The sequence below is a fragment of the Diabrotica undecimpunctata genome, chromosome 5 (assembly GCF_040954645.1).
Source record: "Diabrotica undecimpunctata isolate CICGRU chromosome 5, icDiaUnde3, whole genome shotgun sequence".
Lineage (NCBI taxonomy): Eukaryota > Metazoa > Arthropoda > Insecta > Coleoptera > Chrysomelidae > Diabrotica > Diabrotica undecimpunctata.
Window position 1 is genome coordinate 9,070,110 of NC_092807.1, and position 21,444 is coordinate 9,091,553.

Genomic DNA, 21,444 nt, shown 5'->3' on the forward strand with positions numbered 1-21,444 from the left:
AGTGTTTTCATGATGCGTTTTACGCAGTTAAGGACAAGCTTAGTCAAGATTCCTTTATTCTAAAATTTTGTACAGTTCAACTACCTAAACGTCACCGTCCAAAAAACTCTAGACATGAAGCAAAAACAACGTCTTTGAAATGCTTTGTACGAAATAGTGTAATAAAGCAAAATATTCCAGTGTGCCAGAAAGCTTTTTTAAACATACTAAATATTACGAAACATCGCCTCACCTACATTATGAAATCATTTTTAAAAACAGGAGAAGCACCAAAGGAAAAAAGAGGCGGTGACAGAAAAACTTCAAATTTTAAAGGAAAACAAGAATCAGTTCAAAAATTTATTAATACTTTTAAAAGTATTGAATCGCATTATTGTCGTTCTTCCACACGTATGCGCTACCTTTCTTCTGATTTGTCAATACAAAAGATGTTCCAAATGTATATTAATCAGTGTTCTCCAGAGGAGAGAGTAAAACCATCATACTTTAGAATGATTTTTAATACTAAGTACAACCTTAGCTTTACTACTCCCCGTACGGATATGTGTTCCCTATGCATTGAGTTTGCAGAAAAAATTAAAAGATCTATGGATGAAGAAGAGAAGAAAAAATTGATTGTTGAAAGAAAAATTCATAAGCTACGGGCTAATGCATTTTTTGAGTTGCTTAAAGAGTCACTAGATGATTTGATAACACTATCTTTTGATTGTCAAAAAAACCTTGTACTTCCTAAGGTCCCCGACCAAAGTGCCTACTACTCTAGGCAACTGTATTTATATAATTTTACCATAGTCCAGGGAACGTCTCAATCAAAGCTTACTGAAAAAAATGTATTTTCGTATTATTGGACAGAGGACGAATTTGGAAAAGGTTCCAACGAAATTTCTTCCGCCGTTTTTGACAGGCTTAACAAAATTGACTTTCACTCTGAAGTAACCACCATTAGACTAATGGCAGATGGCTGCAGTGGCCAAAATAAGAACACTACGCTAATTGGAATGTGTTACAAATGGCTTTCATCAAGAGCACCAACACATGTACAAAACATCGAGGTAATTTTTCCGGTGGTAGGCCATTCTTTCTTGCCAGCTGATAGGGTCTTTGGTAATATTGAGAAAGATATTAAAAAACTGGAAGTTATATCGCACCTAAAAACGTATTTGGAATTGTTTTTAAAAATAGCTACACTTACTCACTTAGGGCAAAATTGCAAAGTGTTTAATTGGAAAAAAACAATCTCAAGTGTTTTTAGACCCACTGGTACATGGCATTTTTTCTTTTAAAAATACAAAGCGCTTTTTCCTAAGAAAATGCAAAACTGGAAATATTACCATTAGAGGAGAAATTAATTACAGAACTGATTTGCAAACATTTAAAAGTGTTTTAAAGAAAGGTTGTACGATCTATATGATTGACCCCGTTATTATAGAAAGTGGTCTGCAAAAAGTAAATTCACTTAAGCTTAAAGATGTTGATAAACTTCTCACCAAGCACTTTGGAAATACTTGGAGAACCATGGAAGAACTCAAATTTTTTGAAGATATTATCTTTAATAATAATCAACTAGAGCAGCTAGCAGTTCAGGAAGGAAGTGCTGATACAGTTCCAGATACTGAAAAAATGGAGGAAGCAACTTGTGAGTTCTTTGAAGAACTTCCTTCTATTTTAGTATAATATTTATATAATATTTTGTTTCTTAAATTACATTATTCTGAAAACAAAGCTGTTTTATTTTTATGAGCTATCATAAATAAAATTACCTGTAAAACTCTCCAAGGTAACATAAATACTTATTATGTTACTTTTATTATGTTCTTGCCGAATTTTAGTATCAAAACCGGCAATATACACCTCTTAGTATCAAAACCGGCATTCTCCATCTTTTTTTTCAATTTAAAAAAAAACTGTTAATAATTTAGGTAAAACTTCTTCACCATTTGCTGTCATTTGCCATTGTCTTATATATTAGACTATATTTGTTTCGATATCACCTAAAATACAGCCGTATAATTGTTTTGCGTTTTACTCAAAAGTCAAAATAATGGAGATTGCCGACTTTGTTACTAGGACCCTCATATACGAGCGTGTGGTGAGACCTACGTTGGTGAACGGCAGTGAAGTGTGACCTACAGTGTGAGGAGTAGGAATCAACTTGGTTCTTCTCAGTACTCTCCTATATAACGGCCTCTTGTCTAGGGACTATTGTCAGGTTGATATACCCTAAAATGATCAATTGAATCAAGAGAATGATCAATTGAATTAAGGTCAAATTATACAACTGATATCTACAAAATAATTTATTTCTTAATATAACAATCTCTATATACAAAACACCATTCCCAAAAAGGAATTACATAATAGCCTACTGATAAGTTTTTAACAAAACAAAAATTATGTCGTTGAATAATTTCTCTCTAACGTCATACATTTTTATATCAACAAAAACATTCTTATCTCAGTAAAAAAATATATAATAAATAAACTTAATAACTAAATCAGTGTATATTTATTTTTATTCACGTTTACATATGTATATACCCTAACAACTATATTTTTGAACAAACAAAAATGCAATTAAAACGACTTACAGAATTTCAGATTTGAATCAAAGGATTGTATCAATATCGTCATACTCTTTCTTGATACACACCTCACGTATGGAGGACTTTGATATTATATTATGATTTCACAGGATCGCCATGCAGTATCTTGATTTTAATACACTTTTGATATTTCCAAATAATACACAATATGACTGCAAAAACTATTGATGGAGCGTTTTAAGCAGATTTTTTCGAAAAATTTGAGATTGATGAAAAACATGAGTCGGTGAACCTTAACCGGTGAACAAGAAGAAAATAAAATTGGTAATAACTAAAAAAACAACACCGAATTCGTTATAGGACACATTTAGGTTTTCTTTCTAAAGGTATATGTTAACTAAAAACCTTGCTATATACCGGAATTATTTAAATTTCCGAAAAAACGTACTGCCCTGGAGTAAGGGTTCAATTTATAATCGTTTATGGTTTTTTTTTAGATATTAATAAAATCGGATATATGTTTATTCCTATCAAATATCAGTGATTCCAAGTCTTTTTACAACCAAAAGATAATATTAGAGATTACGTCATATATCTCTTCAAATATTTCTTGGCACGTTTCTACAATACACCATAAAATCTAGAAAAAATCATATCAAACCACAAAATCGTTGGAATATTTACAATATCAAGCAATACAGTCACATAAATACCACCTAGGTAAGAACCAATACTTAAAAGTATACTCAGAAGCAGGGTTATTTGTCCTAGCGTAATACTCCAGCGTGTACAAGCTAGCCATCAACCCGGAACCGAACATCATACCGTACCAGAACAGTATGTTAACGCACTTGATCTTAGGCACTCGGAACATGCTTATGACAGCAGCAATTAAGTAGCAGTAGAGGATGACGGGGGTGTAGAATTTGAACTGGTATGCCAATACCCATTCGTGGATTATTGCCGATAGGACAAACACCGCGAGTTTGCCTAATACTTTGTTGCCTTTAGTTAATATATGAATATCTCTGTAGACGTAGGTGTAAAGCCAGTCGTGAACCACGCAGTTCCAAGTTCTGAAAATAATAATAATGTGAAATAAATTGAGTGTTCTTACTGAATATGTTGATGTATATTATTATATTTATGATATTGATCTATATATATATCTTTATATATAAAAATCTAGTGTCATATTTATCTCATAAAATCTATTTTTTATCTCATAAAATTACGTTTAAATTAGGGGAAGGTGTGGACAGAGGCACAAGTGAACAGTTGATTTTTTTTCCGTCTAGATTTCTTTTCAAGTGGTTCTAACTCACTCTCCTAGGTGTCACGGGTTATTTATTTATTTATTTATCGTATGGCAATTACAACACATTTAGAACAAATACACAAACACTAGTAATATAGGTATTTGACAAACTTTAAATAGTTACAAACAAACATCAAGTGTATTTATATAATCAATTGACTCTGAAGTTGCAAACAGGAAGTCTTCAGGGATACCATTGTAGGATCTTGAGGGACACTCTTGAATAATGTGGTCGATGGTTTGGTTCTCCCCACAGTCACATTGAGGATACGGGTTCTTTCCCCATTTATGTAGCATGTATGCACATCTGCCATGTCTGGTTAGGATCCTATTTAGAGTGGACCATGTTTTGCGTGGAAGATCAACACCTGATGGCTTGTGGGTAATCAGGGCATGTTATTTTGCCATTCGTTCCATTCTTGGGACCATGCATTCGTGATGTTAAACTCCTCATGTATCATTCTTGCCGTTTTCATTAGTGGTTTTCTAGAACGGAGACGGGTATTTCGTGCATCCTCGGTATCTTGGTGGATCGGCAGGTTTATATTGTTCATGAACTTTTTGTATTCACGTGTAAGTGCGCCGACTCGTCGTAAGTGTGGAGGTGGGATGTGACTTAATACTGGAAGCCATTGGGTGGGAGTTGATTTAATTGTACCAGCTATCATCCTCATAGTGCTGTGCAGCTGATTGTCGACCTTTTTTACGTGTGGACTGTGTAGCCAGACTGGAGCACAATATTCAGCGGTCGAGAAAACAAGGGTTAAGGCAGTAGAGCGAAGAGTGGAAACCGATGTTCCCCAGGTGGTACCGCAGAGCTTCTGTATAATGTTATTTCTTGTACTCAACATTTGGGCAGTTTTTGTTAAATGCTCTTTAAATGATAGCGTTGTGTCTAGTGTTACGCCCAGGTACTTCGGTGTTTTGTTGTGGGTAAGTGTGGTATTTTCAAACCGTATGTTGAGTTTCTTTCCAGCAAGTTTATTGTTCAGGTGAAAGCAACTAACTTCTGTTTTGGATGCATTTGGTTGAAGTCGCCACTTGCGAAAATATTTGCCCAATATATATATATATATATATATATATATATATATATATATATATATATATATATATATATATATATGAGTCTGCCGTGAGAACTTCTTCAGACGTTTCTAGTATTCTGCATCGTGTAGTGAGGGCCCAGTCATCGGCGTATCCGAACTTTCTTGACTGTGCTTCCGGCATATCTGCTAGATATAAGCTAAATAGTAGTGGAGAGAGCACTGACCCCTGTGGTAGGCCATTCTTAAGTTTCTTTGGTGGGCTGATATCTGTGCCCATAACTACTTGAAACATTCGGTCGTTGAGCATGCTATCTATTAGGCGTGCTATTGGTTTACAGGGGATTGCACGGAGAATTTTGTATATAAGGCCCTCTCCCCATACTGTATCGTAAGCTGCCGAGAGATCAATAAATGCCGCTGAAATTTTAAGTCTTCTTTGGAAACCCGCTTTGATGTAGGTGGTGAGTGACATTACTTGGTCTGCACAGCTTCGTTCTGGTCGAAAACCCGCTTGTTCGACTGGGATCACCTGGAGCAGTTCTGTACTGATTCTATTATATATAAGCCTCTCTAATAGTTTGTAGAAGGCAGAGAGAAGCGCAATTGGTCTGTAGTTTTTTAGGTTGTCGACGGGTTTGCCTGGCTTTAGTATGGCTATTATCTTTAGTTCGTGTGGAATATTTCCAGTTTTCATGATGTCTGTGAAAAATCGAGCCAGCCAAACTTTTGTATACTTGCCACAATTTATTAGGAATTCAGGATGAATATTATCAAATCCTGGTGCTTTTGCTGGCTTAACGTCTTTAATAGCCTTTGATATGTCTTCGCTGGTGAAGGGGAGGGAATGCTCCGTTTCTGTGGCTACATGTTTTAAAGTTTTAAGTTCTCTCTTTACGTAGATGGTGTGTGCTTTATCCTTTGGTGTCCTGGATGTTTTTACTACATGTGATGCTACGGCATCTGGCTTTACGGCTGCCTCTCGGCGTTTCGTACGGACACCACTCCCTAATTTTTTTAGTAATGACCATGCCTGTCTGCTTGATTTCTGGAAGTTTAGACTTTCCACTGTTTCGGTTCACTTTTGGCTTCTAGCGGCATCTAGGCTGTACAGTAGTTCATCCGCTATTTCTTGGTCGCCAGTTTCAAGAAAGCTCTGATATAATTCCTCGCTATTTTCCGACAAACCAGGGATATATTCTTTGCAATAGCCTCTTGGTATGTGTTTTTTGGCTACACTTAGGACGGCACCAACAAATCTGTGGTAGTTTTTGATATTAGGTGTAATCCACCCTAGGCATTTATCCAGATCCGCAGAAAAGTCAATCCAGTTGACCTTTTTAAAATTCCATCTTGGTGTCACTGGAAATATAGTTCTATGCCAAGAAATAAGTTCAATGTCAGTTGCCATTTGTTTGTGTCACGGGGTTGTGTTACTTTTGCCGCGTAAAAGTAAATAAACAGTTGTTTAGAGATTGTAATATTATTTAGTGACATTCAGTGTTTCCTTGTAAACGGCATCGTATTTTGAATATTATCACATTTGATATCAGGTAAGTTTCTACAGTTGTATTCTAGTCATAACGTAAAAACAGATATCCGGTACTTTTGAAAAACTAGGCATACGGGGCATATGTGAACACCATACAGAGGAACAAGTGGACAGTGTCCACTTGTACCCCATAGGTTTTTTTCAAAACAAAACAACCTAAAATATCTTTTTTTACCTTACAGTTTGAAATAATGAAGATAACCTACATCAGAAAAACTAATAGAAGTAATATTCCTGAAAACATAGTAGTTCATGCCATTTGCGATATAAAAAATGGTAACGGATCAATTAGAAACGTAGCAGAGAGATAGTATGGATTGGAGAAGTCCATGTTACATAAAAGATTAAAAAAATATATTCTTCAATTTTCGAAGTTACAGTATGGATTAACCTACTTTCAAATTCGAACATTAGCATATGAGTATGCTCTGAAGCTTGAAAAATATGTGCCAAAATCATGGTCGGAAAATCATTTTGTGAAATAGAGTGGATGAAAGGTTTTATAAAGCGTCACAATAATTTATCTTTGCCAAAACCGGAGTCTACGAGTCTAGCCAGAAACATCAGTTTTAATAAAGTTAATGTAGACATGTTTTTTGATAACCTAAAGACTGTTTACAAAACGTACAGATTTACTAGTGATAGAATCGTAAACGTAGATGAAAGCGGAGTGAACACTGTTCTGCAAATGTCAAAAGTGGTCGCAAATACGGGCTGTAAGCAAGTGGAACAAGCAGTTGGAGCAGTGAGAGGTGAGCAAGTGACGTTTGTTGGAATGATTATTGCCAATGGAAATGCTATTCTATCTGTTTATATCTTCCCACGACCACGAGTGCGATTTAAAGAGTCATTCCTGACTGGAGCTCCAGAAGGCAGCATAGGTATTGCTTCTCCAAGTGGTTGGATGACCAATGAGAGATTCCTCGAAGTTGTAAAGCATATTAAAAAAAACATGCATGCTTCTAAGGAAAACCCTGCGTTAATACTTTTGGATAACCATAATACACATGCAACGTTAGATGTTATATTGTATTGCAGGGAAAATTGTTTAGTGCTCTCAACGTTTTCTCCACACACAACACATCGTTTGCAGCCTTTTTTGGTCACCTTTTTGTGTATTTAGCCCTTTTAAGGGTCATTGTCGTGCAGCATTCAACTTCTGGATGTCTACACATCCGGGAAAAGCTATAACAATTTATGACATTGCACATCTAACAGCTCGAGCCTTTGACGAAGCATTTAATAGGAAAAACATTATTTCTGGGTTCTTAAATACTGGTTGCTATCCCTTTAATAAAAATATTTTTTCCTCAGAGGATTTCGTAGGAGCTGAAGTTACGGTAGTCAGTGATGTATCGCAGCGAGATACCACAACTGATGATTGTCTAAATTGTAGTACACTCTCTAATTCCGAAATGCCTTCTACATCATCATCGGCAAATGTTCAACCACAAGTCAACAATAATTGTTGACCTGTTTTAACCACCGAAAAACAAAGTTCCAAAATTGTAATTAGTTATTTCCGATGTAAAACTTACTCCGGAACAAATTCGTCCATATCCAAGGGCCGTGAGAATAAGTTCTAAGAAAGGAAGAAAGAAAAAAATTTCAACCATTCTGACCGCTACACCAGAAAAAAATAGATTAGAAAATGAAATAAGAGAAAAGGAGGAAAAAGGGAAACGGGCTCAAGAAAGAAAGGCAAGCAATATGAAAAAGAAAAAATCCAAATCCCATATTCGCAAAGTTTTTGATGAGGAGACATCAGAAAGCGAAATTGAGAATTATTGCGAAGACTCAGATGATAGTCTTATGGAAGTTGAGACTGAAGATGGCAAAGATTTTGGATTGGATCTTACGAATATCCAGAAAGGGGATTTTGTTCTCATTAAATTTGCTACAAAAAAAAACCATTCAAATTCTTTGTTGGTCAGATCGCAAAGGAACTAGAAGAGTCAGTAATTTTTTTTTAAAATGACGCCTCGACAAGATTTTGTATTTCCAGATCAGAAGCATGAGAGTCATATTTCTGCAAACGATATTATGAGAAACTTGCCAGCTCCTGAAAAAAAAAAAAAAATTGGGACAGCAAGATCCAGCTCTCTTTTTAGGTTTTCCGTTAATTCCCATGGGTATAATAGGGGATAATTCAATGTATTATGTTAAATAAATATTAAAAATTGCACTTATAAAAAAATATTATTATTTTATTGTCAAACCTGTCAAAACCTGTGCCAATGTGTGCCTCGTAGAAAATATTGTCTTGTCCACATGCGTCTCCCTTAGGGGCACATGTGGACTAATCTGCCGTCCTAACATGAAAGGTCCTATCTGCAAAATTTGGTAAAATGACTTTATTGGCTCATGGCTTGCGTAAACATATTATCTATGTATGTACAAAATGAAATTGTCCTATAAGCGTCTTAAGTGCCTTATTATATACCTAAATGGTTTGTCCTAACTGACTAAAAAGTAATGTTTACTAACATAAATCGGCATCAGTTAGGACAATTTTGCGTAGTATGACAAAAGCATGTTTGTAACATAACTTCAAATAATTAATTATAAAAGGTATTTGTTATTGTCAGACATTGGGTGTACGCTCATGTTTTTTGTTTTTTAAGTAAATATATATTGTGAGAAATGGATAAAGGGTAAGTTTAATAATGTTACCTTAGGTATAAGCAATAACTGATTGTAATTATTGTTTGTAGTAGTAGCAAAAAATATAGACGCATATGCGTCTATATTCATTGGTAGTAGCAATGTAGCGTCACTTAGCCGGAACAGCGATAGATGTAAACTTATGGTATTTCGCCAAAATAGAGAATGATCCAGATTATATACCTGGCCGGTCCAATGAATTCGACAATAATATCCGATATAGAACCAGAAGAAAACGAATTTAACTTCGTTCAGGATTTCATTCGAGATATTCATTTTACAGCTCACAATTACAAACAAAACAGTTGATAAAGCTAAGAGTAATCTGTATACAAAAACTGGAAAATAAAAAAAAGAAAACAAATTGAAGAGCCATTTGTCGAAAGAAAGAAACAAAAAAGAGAGAGTTACATAAGAGTTTATAAAGTTAAAAAGTCACGTAAATTCAAATAAAAAATTTCATACACTAGGCAAAAAGACATTAATACACAATACTGGCTATTGGAAAAGAACACCAAAAACAGTTTGTTTTGACCTGCGTAAAATAAAGTGAGAAAAAAAGAAGCACATCTCAGAATCAAACATTACCAAGAGTGTATTCCTGCAAATACTATCTAACATCAAAGAAAGCCGAAGAGGTGTGTATTTGTAAAATGAAAAGCGTGAAAAGATATTTCTTTTGGCAACATTAGGCTATGAAAAAGAAAATGATAAAAAGTCATTTCTGTAGAAAATATAATAATCAAATTTTTTGAGCCAGGTCATACTTTTATGGCAGCAGATTCATTTCATCGCCAAGTTGAGCTTGCCCCCAAAAGAAAAAAAGTAGGTATACGATTTTGACGATTTTTTCGAAACGGTAAAACAAGCCAATTCATCAAAAGTTAATTTAATAAAAATGCTACTTTTTAACTTCACTGACTGTACCTCCAAATATAAGTTACAAAAGCTGATTTCTCGCGTTTACTTAAAAGATATAGTTTGTCTTCATTTTAAAAAAAGAAATTATTACAAAACATAATTTGAAAACAATTTTATTGATTTACAAGATATTTTTATGAGATACGTTAAGGGTAGGCTAACGAGTCCCCAGATTCGTAATACATGTCGCGGTGTAACAATGTCGCGTATTTTGAGAAGTTAATTGAGATATAATTTTGAGAAGACTTGACGGTTAACGAACATGCTTTTAAGGAAGAAAATGATTATTATTAGTATTATTTTAATATTTTTATCGATACATATCATTTATGTTACATATATTACGATGTAAATTGTGTATTAAGTGTAAAACTTATTATAATAAAATTAAAAGTGTTCAGTTAATTGGAATTTCAGTTTCATTTAGGACAATTTCAGTAAGAAATAAAAAAAAAACGTACTTCACATACACTAAGTTAAATTGTACTAAGTGACAATATAATCAAAAATCGACTAACCTGGAAAGAATAAATCAAAATTATGACTAGCAACTAAATTCTATTCTCCGTCATAATATATAAAATAAAACATAAAAAGTTTCTTAAATTACCAAGCGCTATACAATGAAAAGAAACAAAAACTCGATTTTCTCAAAACTTAAATTTTGCAGATAGGACCTTTCATGTTAGGACGGCAGTAATTACCTCTACTTGGAATTTAATGCACGTGTCCTAAATAATTTAATTACTGCCAAATTTAAATGTACAAAAGACAAATATGTGAATCTTACATTGAAGAAGCCGATACTTCACAATGAATCTCATTTTGCGGTATAAATTTTTTTTTGAAATTTGTCCACATGTGTCCCCCTCACCCCTACGTCATTTTATTTTTTTTAACTTTTTTTATCATAAATTGAGAACTACTACATTGATTTGGCAAATTTTGGTTTTAAAATATTTATTTTTATTTATTTCTGACCTATTAGAGTGTTGGGAAGGTCTAATGGGTGAGAAAATATGATGAAATTGTAAGGAAAATAGCAAAACCAGTTTAGTAAAAATGTTTTAAAAAATGTGGTTTTTACTCGAGAGTAAAATATTTTTTATTTTCGACATTGACAATAATTAATATAAACAAAATATGTTTAGAATTAAAAATAATTTTAAAATGTTTAACATTGTTTATTTACAATAAACAACTATTTTTCAATATTTCCTCTGCAATAAAGTTAAAAATTTAAGTTTGTTCATTAATTCAATACATTTTATTAATTATAAATCTAATGAAACAATTGTAAATAAACTTAAATTTTAAAATCCGTAAAATAGTTTCGAAACACAATTCAGATTTCTGCCTTAATCTGAGCCTTCTAAAAATTTAAAGGCAAAGCAGACGTTGATAAAGATGTTAATAGAGACATGGGGAATCTAAAATTTGTATTCCACGACATGTCTCCTCAACTAAGCAGAAATCACCAGCGAATTGGTTTCTTGTACTCATACAGAGTAGATCCGAATAAAATGAAAAAGACAGTCAAGATTTGATTTCACGTACAAAGCGTCTATGTATCTGTTTATACGTATTTCGCCTTAATAAGGCTCATCAGAACAGATATTCATAGGCGTTCTCAACGTGAAAAATAAATCTTTCCTGTCTTTAAGAAGCAACACTAAAATGGCTTCGAAACGGACGCAATAGCGACATCTGATAATAAATCCGTAAAATAGTTTCGAAACAAAATTCAGATTTCTGCCTTAATCTGAGCCTTCTAAAAATTGCAAGGCATTTTATTAAGCAAGTTACAATTACAATTTTATTGCAAGCATTAATGTTCGAGATTGTTAATCGCCATTTTAATTCACGAGTTCGTTACAAAACTTTTCCGTCGACCGTACTTTTTAGAAATAAAGATATCTTAGTTTAAATATTTATTTACTTAACGATAAACAACAATTTTTTCAGCTTTCATTGACTTTATTCAAAGTGTCCTTAGTGGTAGTTTTATTATAGTAAACATTACGAGGACCGGGAAGAAGACGCATTTCCTGGCTTCAAAATTTGCGAAAGTGGTATAACACGACTACCACTGAACTGTTCCGCGCTGCAATAAGCAAAGTGAAGATAGCCGTGATGATCGCCAACGTCCGGAACGGATAGGCACTTTAAGAAGAAGAAGAAACATTACTATTCGAAATGGTGCAATTACTGAAATTAAAAGAAGATATTGATAAATGATTATCTGCTGTATAGCATTTTGACAAATTTATATTTAAGTCTTCTTGGACCTCCGTAAATTCTGTGATAGAAGAAGTTAAATTCTGGTTGAGTTAAATTAAACTCTTCGTCAATATCCATCCTTTGATTTTTCAAATACACAGAATTTTAAACAATAAAGTAAATAATGACATACAATGACAGATAGTACTAACAGCGGCTACTTCATTTTAAATTAATTTTTTAGTTTGAATATAAATTGGTATATGTTTGGTTGCCTACACCACAGGTCACTGCCAATCACAGAGCGTTTAATTAATTTATGCAAGCAAAGTATGTTGTGTTGCCTATAATAAAATCGTTCATTAATAGAAAATCATTCATAAATAGGGGTCATTAATCAATGATTTTGAGAGTGTTAAAATTGATCATAAATGGACGGTCGACGGAAAAAAATGTTAAAATCTTATTGAGTATACCTACTAAATCGATAAAATTTTCCATATCATATTTTTATCGTATTTATGAAAAAAGTAAGTTCTATTATCTCTAAAAAAGTATATTTTATAAAACAATTTATAATAATTTACAGTCTCGCCAAATATAGGCAACTTACAGTTGTTCTAAGCAATGCGGGATACTGAGATATCATTTTACTTAATATTTCCTTAAAGTAAGAAATAAAATTCAATATTATTCAATATTAACATCAAATTCGAAGTAATTAACTCAAATTCAAAGTAATGATTCTAAACGAATTTCAAATAAAAGTTTAGCACAAAAGGAAAACGCTATAAACTCTAAATTTTACGTGAAATAAAATTGTCGATAAATAACTGGTCAAATGCATTTTCGCAGACTGTTAATAAAGTCATTTAATAAAATTGGAAAAAGTGTAACTTACCTAAAGAATTCCTCCGTAGTAACACAATTCCACCAATTCTTATAAAACTGTCTGTCTGCAAATCTAAGTATCTCTGCAAACAAATTTTGGACGGAATGTAAGACCTGGTAGAACCCAGATAATAGAAGCAGTAGTCCAGGAAGAGAGTTTTCAATGATCGGAATGATTACTTCGCCCCATGTGAACTTCCGCAATCCAAATTCGCGATATGCTGGGAAGACGAATCTGTGCAAGATGAAGCATTGGTAGATGATGACGCCGATGATTTCTAGAAAACGGAAGGCTACGAAGTCCCATCTTATATTTGTGGTCCTAAAAACAATATTATTAGATAATTGACAACAAAATTATCGCCATTATAACTAACTTTCTTCCTAACACATAAATAAATGAGAGGAAGGATCTTTTGATCTTTCCTCTCGTTTATTTTTGTGCTAGATAGTTTTCACAGTCTGATTCTTAGCTATGAATATGGAACAAAAAATGACACTTACCTGGGATACTCATCTCTGTAGACAATTGTTGGAGCAAACAAGAAATATAAATAATTCTTAAACTTGGGTAAAATCAACTCTTGGTCGCTGTGTGGTTTGTATTTCACAACTCTTTCAGCGTTGTGTCTAATATAAGCATGGATTTTCATTGACAGTCTCGTCTAAAACAAAAAAATAATTAACAAACTTTTTGAACTTTCTTAACCGCCAAATAAGATCGGTTTAAGATTTCTTTTTACCTGTTCTAAAAGGATTATTGATGAACAGGCTACTGGTAGATCGTAGTGCTCTGTTATAAATGAAGATATTATGAAGGACATTAGGTGGAACGCAAATACTAACACTATCCATATCCTGTCCCATATTTTTACAGCTGTATCTATAAATTAAAGAAAACATTATAAGCAACCTAGGAGCTATGAGAAAACTATAATACGATTTACCAATGTCCAAAATACCAGTAATTTTTTTCTTGGCAGAGCCAATTGACCAGACTCTTTACGATAGGAATTTGCTTTTATTTTTTTATGATAAAAGATTTAATTAGTATTCAAGTATAATTTTTCATAATTTGGTTTTCGCAAAGGCCTAGGAAGGCGTGAAGCTCTTTTTTCATTTATATACTGATACAAAGATGCCTGGATGTCAATCAAGATATATACGCATATTTTATTGACAGTAATAAAGCATTCGATAAAGTACGACATGAACAATTAATGAATGTCCTGAAATCAAAGAAGATTGACTACAACGACCTCAGGATCATATCAAATTTATACTATAAACAGCGAGCAAAAGTACGTGTTTACGAACAGCTGTCAGAAGAAATTAAAATTAGACGTGGAGTGAGACAGGATGCGTATTGCCGTCAATTCTTTTTAATGCCTCCTCCGAAGAGATCCTGAAACAAGCTCTTGAGGGTGAAACAGCTGGAATAAAGGTAAATGGAGTTCCCATTAACATTAGATATGCGGATGACACTGTGATCTTAGCCGAAAATATTAAAGATCTTCAGAGACGTGACCAGAATAGCGGAGTATGGAAAAGAGTACGGTCTAACAATGAACGTCAAGAAGACGAAATTTATGAGAATATCGAAAACTCAAAGAAATAACGAAAAAATCTTATAATAAACGGAACCAACGTCGAACAAGTGGACAAATATGCATATCTGGGAACAATGATTACCTCCATAAATGGTTACATTCAGGAGATCAAAATCATAATAGAAAAAGCTAGAGCAAATTTCAACAAAATGAGAACAATGTACAAGGGATTTAAAATTGGAACTAAAGAGTTAGGTTGGCGAGGTGCTATGTTTTTTCGACTTTGTTTTATGGAATGGAATCTTGGACCTTAAATGCGACATGAATGAGAAAACTAGAATCATTCGAGCTGTGGGTGTATAGAAGAATTCTGAAAATATCGTGGACAGAACACGTCACAAACGAAGAGGTTCTGAGAAGGATGAATAAAAAATAGAAATTTTAAATACAATCACAACAAGAAAATTGGAATATCTCGGACATATTACACGTGGAGAGAAATACAATTTACTCCAACTGATTATGCAGGGAAAGATCCAAGGAAAGATAAGCATAAGGAGGCGTAGAATGTCATGACTGCCCAACCTGAGAGAGAGATACGGATGTACATCAAATGATCTTTTAAGAGCGGCCGTCTCAAAAGTCCGAGTAGCTATGATGATTGCCGACCTCCGCCGCGGAGATGACACTTGTAGATAATTTTTCAACAATTTTGTGTTGGTAGCGACTGATCCTCTCCTCCTCTATCCTTTATCCTTCGTAAGGATGTGGTGACGTTATGGTATTTGCCGAATTGTTGCTATCCATTCTTATCTCTCCTGGGCACGGTGTGCTGCTTTAGACAGAGAGTAACCGGCGACTGATAATAGACTGAAAATGAATGGAGGTCCAAACATAGAACTGAAAATCTTGAAGTAATAGTGACCCAATAAATAAATTTGTCTTATGCCATCTTACGTAATGTCTACAAGAGGTAATCTGTGATTACCAGTGTGGTTTTTGGCCGAAAAGGTTAACAATAGGCCAGATCTTTATCTTGCGTCAAATTTTAGAAACAGTTGGGAATACAACAAAGATGTACATCAAATGATTGTAGATTTTAAGCAAGCAAATGACTCTGTAAACAGGGATACACTGTGAAAGGTAATGGTAAAAATGGGAGCACCCATAAAGCTGGTATAATACACTAAATAATAATACACTAGTGCTGAAGTTGGTCGTAGACGTGGAAACGGCTTACAGGAACAATAGTACCTAGAAACACAGCCTCTTTCAGACTTAGACCTAAACACGCGTACATATTACACAATCTAGAAAGAACATCAAAATCTAGACATAACTTCTCACCTCTGATTCTACCTTCATCTCACCAGCCTCCAATGTGTTTCGCTAATACACGCCAAGGACAACTTTCCTCAGTGACATATTTGGTACTTTTTTGCTTTGATACTGTTCAAAGAAACAAATCCAACAACAAACCTAAAGAGGATCCATGACCCTAAACGAGAACAATCACGTTCAGATCCTTAAGTAATAAAGAATCCCTTACATCTTCCTAAAATGAACAGTAATAGCGTTAAAGGTTAAAAGAAGTCAGACTTTAAACAAATATTTTGGATTTTGACATATTTTAGTTTTTATTAATTTGATTTAACGTTGTTTTGTTTAAATTTAAAACAACGTTAAATCAAATATTTTGGAAACATTAAAAAAAGCTTTGAAAAATGTTTGAGGACTACCGGGTAACTGACCTCCCTCGTATCAGTCCAACTAACAGTAATCATTTTCATATAATTTACATTGATGATGTTATTTTCAACAAGAAAAAGTCTATAATATCTTCGGTACGCTTGGACTAAACGACCTAAATCACGTTATCGCACTCAGTCTCAGTGCACATGTCCTGAACTGTGTACCCAACGCACTGACTACCTCCAAATTAAATAACAACATCGGGTAATCACAACAAAGCTTACGCGTAAACACGTAACATTGTTATCAAAGTTGAAAATACAGTAGTTCATAGAAAAAATCGTAATTACATCGGTATCTCGTATTTCCAATGTCAGATGTACCGACGAGTACGATTACTATGCGTTATTTCATTAATTATTGTTAGAGGTTTACGCAATTCCGTAACGTTATCTGTTCCGAGAGATATGACTCAGGGATTTATTACTAATATCCTGTAAAAATGGTAAAAATCGAGAAATTTTATACAATTAGAATTGTAGAACTATGGCAATTGTGGTCACGCCTTTGGAATTTTACCATCTTCATTTAGCAGTTCATGTCTCCGTTCTTGATAAAATAAAGACCATATTTTAATATTTGATATGAATATAATATTTTCTTCTTGTTCTTATATTGACTTATGCCTATTTTTGTGCGATCTTAAGGCCGTAATCTGTTTGTGATATTGACTGCCAGCTATTTCGTCATCTTTTAAAGGACTTTTCTGATTGTCTGGTGTCTGTTTGTCTTAAATGTCTTGTTTTTCGAGTTAGTCTCTCACTGTCTATTCTTATAACATGCTGGTTCTATTCTTGTCTTCTTAGTCTGTTAAGGCGCCGTTACTTCAATACTTTTATGCCATTGACGATTCATTTAGTTCATCAGTTAAAAAAATTTCCAAAAATTCTTCTTAGGGTACCATGTTCCTAGGGAATCTCGGCGACTATCATGCTTATAATATTCTTATATTGATCTAAGTCTATAGATCTAATTTATGAAAATCATTTATTTGTTATTTGACCAATGCTTTCCAGAAAAAAATATAAATAAACATAAAAAACGTATCAAATACTATAGTGCAAATGAAATAAATCAATATAAAAGTCGCTTAGACCTTTTGCTAATGTTAAGTAGAGTAGATGACCATTACAAAGATGAGTACAAACAAACAAAACGTCAAAAAGTATATGGAAAATCGTTAAAGAAATCACACAGGTAAATTCTATCGAAAATAATGTAGCAATACTAGGAGATCCAGTCATGGTAAGTAATAATTTTAATGAATATTTTTTAAATGCTGCTACATATCTTTTAGAAAATATACCAAAAATAGAATTCAGCACCAAAATACAGTTTAACAAAAACTCATTTTTTCTAACGCCAGTAACTATAAATATGAAGTAATTGAATTAATCAGAAAATTGAAAAATAAATTCACTTCAGGTTATGATGGGATACCTACAAATATAATAAAACTGTGTGCATATGAGCTAGTTATACCCTTATGTCATATAATAAACAATACCTTCATAAATGGGATATTTCCAGACAACTTAAAAATAGCTGTAGTAAAACCAGTGTATAAAAAAAGGTGATGCCACTTTACTAGAAAATTATCGCCCGATAAGCCTCTTACCATCATTTTCTAAGGTTTTTGAAACAGTCATATGTGTCAGGCTTCTCAGTTTTTTCTATAGTGAGGGACTGTTATGCCATGCACAACATAGGTACCTCAAGGGAAAATCTATAGAGACTGCCATTTATGAATTTATAACAAAGATAAATGAGGGTTATGAAAACGAAGATATATCCATGGGCATATTTTTAAATTTATCAAAGACATTTGATACTTTAAATCACAAAATACTAATGGAATAGCTTTACAGATATGGCATTAGAGGGCCAGATTAGAATTAAATAAAATTATACCTATCAAACAGAAAACAGAAAGTAAAATTTGAGTACGAGGGAAGGAATTGCTTCTCTGACGAATAGAACAGAGTAGAGTAGAGTAGAGTATTTGAAGGTCTCATTTCGGTGGGAATTCCTCAGGGAAGTATTATAGGTCCTCTTCTCTTTGTTTTTTATGTAAATGATTTAGCTTTAAACATTACAGATAACAATAAGAATACTCTTATTGTGGAATTTGCAGATGATACAACATTTTAACTATAGGGTCATCCTTGAATAATTTATTGAATATCGCTAATAATAAATTAGATAAACTACAGAGATGGCTCAATATGAATAAACTCATACTGAACAGAGAAAAAACAAATTATATCCGTTTCGTCACTACAACAAATAATAGTACCTTACCAGACTCCGTCTCAATTCAATCGCAAATGGTTACTCTAAACCAAAGCACAAAATTTCCGGTGGTACATATTGACCAAAATTTAGATTTTGGAGTGCATCTAAGTGAGGTATGTAACAGGTTAGCATCTATATGCTACTCTTTCAGAATAACAACAAATTATTTGGACGAAAAATGTAAACGAGTTGTATATTTTTCAAATTTTCATTCTGTAATGCGATTTGGAATAGTTTTCTGGGTGGGGGAGGGGTAGGGGAAATGGTAACGCTGAAAAGATTTTTATATTACAAAAAAGAGCAATCAGAACTCTATTTAACTTGGAATACAGGGATTCATGTAGAGGTAATTTCAAAAAGCTAAACATACTAACAATGGCTGGAACATACATATATGAATGCTTACTTTTCATTTTTAAAAATAGACATAAATTCTTGAAACACATAATAAACCATAATACTAATACAAGAAACAATCTCATAAACTATAATATACCAATACATAGACTAACAGCATCTGAGAAAACCACAGAATATGCCTGTATTAAATTCTTTAATAAACTGCCTTACAGCATCAAAATAGAAACTGACATAAATAAATATAGAAAGTCTGTTCAACAGTTGCTCATACACCTTTAACCGTACAAAGTGGAAGAATACCTTCAAGCTGACCTGCAGGGAGACTGGGGGCTCTTATCTGAATCTAAATGCCACTCTTATTATTATTATTATATTTTAATATTACTTTTATGTTAAGTGTAGGTTGTTATAGCAACCATTATAAATTGTAATTGACACCATTCTCTCTATTGACAATTTATATTTGTGTGTAACTTGTGAATCCTGAGAACAAAGCTTTTTTCTATTCTATTCTATTCTATTCTAAGTCTTTGTGTAGCAATTGATCTCATAGGCAAAAGAAGAAAGCTGGGTAAAAATTAAGTCTAATACCTTAGCCTCGGCCAAGGAACTTCTTGGTGAAAGAAATATAAATAAAAATAAATCGTTCCCAAGGCGGAGAACTCCATGGTTTTGTATAGAAGTAAGGAAAAAATGTAAAGAAAAGAAAAAAGCTTACCTGAAATATATGTCAACCAGAACACAAGAGGCATACCATAATTACAAAACAATTAGAGACGAAAAATATGCACTTGTAAGAAAAATAAAAAATGATCACTGGAAACGCTTTTCGAAAGAAATGGAACATGACTTCTACGGTCTGCAAAAGGGAATATGGTGCTTCATAAGAGGTCAAAGAACGGAGGTAAAAGAACTAATTGAACCAAAACACATAGAAAAGGATACGTGGATTGACTACTTAAAATCCATGGTCCTACAACACTATTCAACCATGGTCATCTCATTCTTTAAAGTCAACTAAAATGCCTATAACTGAAGTCACTCATGTTAAACTTACAGAAGCTTATGAAAGGCCACTACCAATTAAAAAAGAAAAACATGCCAATTTATTAAATATTGCCGAATATATTCCACTACAGTATGTAAGCTACTATCAAAATCTTAGGAGTGAATAATGTTATTTTGATATGTCATATAAAACATGTTTATAAGTATTTTTTTAATAATATGTACGTTTCTTAACTTCACGTGTACTTCATTTTTTATTTCTAAAACAACGTTTTAGCCGCCTTACTTCCACACAACAACGTTTTAACCGACGGGATTTAACACGTTGTTTTATTAAAATATACCATATATGCTCATAAATGCTTGTTTTGTATAACCTAAGGTTATTATTGTTGATATTAATGTTATGCATCCTATAGTCTATCATAATTCGCTCATAAATATATATTTTTTTCAAAATAATCAATTATAAGGTGTTTTTTTTTTTCAATTTGTCGACAAAATGTGATTTGGCGTTTACAACGTTGTTCCAGCATATCATTCAATTGTTGTATAAAATTTATATTATTAATAATAAGAAATGTTTTTGTAAGTATATTTAATCAATATAATTCTAAAATTATCAATGTAATCACGATTACATTTTTCTTATTATAATACCATGTTGACGCCTATGAAAGGTCGAGCAGCTTTATATGCGTATCTTATTTTTAGCTGTGTTAGGAAAATTTGAACTCTAAGGTTAATATTATGGAAATTTTAAATATGAGTGACGTCATTTTGTATAAACCCTGATAGGAAATGATTTTACTGTGAAAAATACCATAGTCACCAATTTTTTTGCATTCTATGTCAACTCTATTGATGAATTCCTACAGTTTGTCGCAGTTTTCAGCTAGAATCACAGTATAGTCAGCGTATCGTATATTGTTACTTATTTCTCCTCCTATGATAATTCCCTTTTTCTCTTATAAAGCTTCTCTAAATATAGTCTCAGAATACTCGTTAAAGAGGGAGGGAGACAGTATACGACCCTGTCTTACGCCGTCTAACTGCTGTGTGATCTTTGAAAGGCCGTCGACTGTATTTCTCATGATATTTTGCTAAAAAAACTGCATTTTTACAGTACAAGAGATACTCCTTTGGAACTAATTTCATCGTATCTAAAGAATAGATACCAAGCAGACGGAAATTGTCTCTCTGAATTTAAGCAGATAAAGCATGGAATTCCACAAAGATCAGCTCTGGGCCCTCTATTATTCATAATATATGTTAACGACTTGCCCAATTTCACGGCTCCATTTAAAACAGTTTTATTTGCAGA

At 33.2% G+C, this 21,444-nt stretch overlaps 1 protein-coding gene across 5 annotated transcripts in view; it reads right to left on the reverse strand.

Annotated features, from left to right (window-relative positions):
• Positions 1–2,282: 2,282 nt before the first annotated feature.
• Positions 2,283–21,444, reverse strand: part of LOC140441031 (sterol O-acyltransferase 1-like) — a 67,617-nt gene continuing 48,455 nt past the window's right edge. For all 5 annotated transcript variants that reach the window (XM_072531426.1, XM_072531428.1, XM_072531425.1 and 2 more), the window contains exons 5-8: positions 13,899–14,038; positions 13,660–13,820; positions 13,166–13,477; positions 2,283–3,619 (exon numbers count right to left, since the gene is read on the reverse strand). In XM_072531426.1, the coding sequence (XP_072387527.1) occupies positions 3,232–3,619; positions 13,166–13,477; positions 13,660–13,820; positions 13,899–14,038 (1,001 nt within the window). In that variant the 3' untranslated portion in view covers positions 2,283–3,231. The remainder of the gene's footprint in view (positions 3,620–13,165; positions 13,478–13,659; positions 13,821–13,898; positions 14,039–21,444) is intronic.